Here is a 2,184-nt window from a genome sequence, read left to right on the forward strand (position 1 = left end):
TCATCAAGCTCAATTTGCAAATTTTGCTTGGCCACTCATCGTAGCAAATTTAGTTTTCAATGAGATTGAATGTCATGCGCAGGTTGCGTGACACAATGGCTGAGAGACAGGATGTACAAAGGCAGCACAGAATGCCACAGGTAGGTAAACACACAGAGAATATAGTGGGTAAAAGAGATGTATTGATTACAGTTATATATTTTTACGCATGTAGTGTCTACAATCTATGAATGAATTGTAACAGCGTTACATGCGACCTTTCACTGTCTTGCGCGGCTAGATTCCACGTCAGAATATACGGACACTCTACTTTGAGAGATTCTACTTATCTCCAGTCTTAGCAGCATTAATTCTAGGTACGTGCACTCCAGAATTCGCTGAGCTAACAAGACATCTAGTTATAGTAGAGAGTCTTAATTTCGCTCGCAGTCGTAGCCTACGAACCAACTTCTGTATGTTTGTTATGTCCTGGTGAGTTTTCATGGGAGCGGTAGCAGCAAAATTCAGACCCCGGGCTCATTACATTCGCTCTCATACGAAAACAATGGCATAGCCGTTTCTCTTAGATTTATTTTACTGTGTTCAGCCTCTTCTCTTTAAGATTTCCTGACACCCTGTTCTCATCCACGGCGCAAAGTGCTTCGACACAACGCAGCGCAGCTCACGACGATGTTCAACCCATCACCGACGAGGTGGGCCTGATCCTTGGTGCCCAGCTTTATCATCGGTAAACCATATACGACGACGTCTCAAATCAAAAGCATCACTTCGTGATAATTTTCGAACGTCTAGAGCTATTCGTCACCACGTTATGCTGTGTGCAATTTACCATGTATGGCCGCGACGACCGTCGTGATGCACCTTCTAAAGCACGGGCATTGATGACGTGCTTTGCATTGATGACGTACCCAACAGTATAATCTCCAGACTGTGCGACCAACGTACAATATTGAATTTGACTATATAGACATGGGTGATTTGAATGAGGTAGAGAAACTCGTACGTGTCGGCAAGACGAAACTTATTTGGATTGAGACCCCGACGAACCCGACGCTTAAAATCACGGACATCCAGGCTGTATCCAATTTCGCGAAGAGTCCCAATCTGCTTCTAGATGTGGACAATACGTTCATGTCTCCTAACTTTCAAAATCCATTGACTCTGGGTGCTGATATTGTCATGGACAGTATCACTAAGTACATTAATGGACACAGTGATGTCGTTGGAGGGGTAGTCATTACCAATTCTGAAGACATTCACATAATCACGCTTCATTCAAAATGGTTTTGGTGCCGTTCCCTCGCCCTTTGATTTTTATATGGCACCTCCAGGGCTCCACGTAATGGCGCACTTTTCATCACGTGTAGGACCGACCTTGTGGTGGATATGATTCTTGCTCGGCAACTGTCGCATCGGTTATACAGAGACAAACTGGACTATAAACAACAACGTTTGAAGATGATGGGCTATCAGCTTGACGTCCGACATGTGCTACATACTCTGTAAAGTGAAAGATAGGTCGACACTCTACTTGATTTTCCGCTTCGCTGGAATGGCTCGTAAATCACTCAGTTGGGTGGGACGGTGCATTTTCCTTACCCAGTACGCGAATTACGGTTTTTTTCCGCTAGCTTTTATGCCAGAGGTCATCCTCATGAAGGCTTCGACAATCGCTACTGTTCTGAATGGAGGGGGTATTTGTGAGGGGTGATGAACATTAGAGGAATAAAAAGCTCGCGGCGGAAGGTTCTTGCGCTCCATTAGCCCTGGGTGTCAACGAATGGTCCGCTTGTCTAAGCGCAATAAATGCCACAATTGTGTCGGGTTGTAAGCGGCGAAGTGGGCCACCCAGTTCTCATTTAGCAGTGCGGCGTCAGTCGACTTTTTAGCGCGAGAGCTTTCATTATCCCTCTCGGTTATGGCAGCACGCTGTCTCTCTCAGAGAATTGCGGCGTGAATTGGATTTGCTATCTGACTTTTGCCGTGGCAGTATGATACCGCAACAATTTAAAGCCGCTTTCGATGCTGAAGCAGAGTGTATTTCAGTTACAGGAAATGATGGGGACCATGCTCTGTCTTTAACAGAGCTCTTCCCATCCGACTATTCATACGAGCGGAATCGGGAAATAAATCTGAAAAGCCCACGTTTACACCATAAGCTTTTGCATTCTCGGTGGGACATTA

The 2,184-nt window shown here is 45.4% G+C and overlaps 1 protein-coding gene across 1 annotated transcript; it reads left to right on the top strand.

Moving 5' to 3' along the window:
* Positions 1 to 969: 969 nt before the first annotated feature.
* Positions 970 to 1,311, top strand: PHALS_14072 (cystathionine gamma-lyase; the record flags this gene model as incomplete). The annotated part of the gene is made up of 1 exon (XM_024729809.1): positions 970 to 1,311. The coding sequence occupies one exon, from the start codon at positions 970 to 972 to the stop codon at positions 1,309 to 1,311; it is 342 nt and encodes a 113-aa protein (XP_024580149.1).
* Between the last annotated feature and the right edge of the window lie 873 nt (positions 1,312 to 2,184).

The sequence above is a fragment of the Plasmopara halstedii genome (genome assembly GCF_900000015.1).
Source record: "Plasmopara halstedii genome assembly, contig: Scaffold_816, whole genome shotgun sequence".
Classification (NCBI taxonomy): domain Eukaryota; phylum Oomycota; class Peronosporomycetes; order Peronosporales; family Peronosporaceae; genus Plasmopara; species Plasmopara halstedii.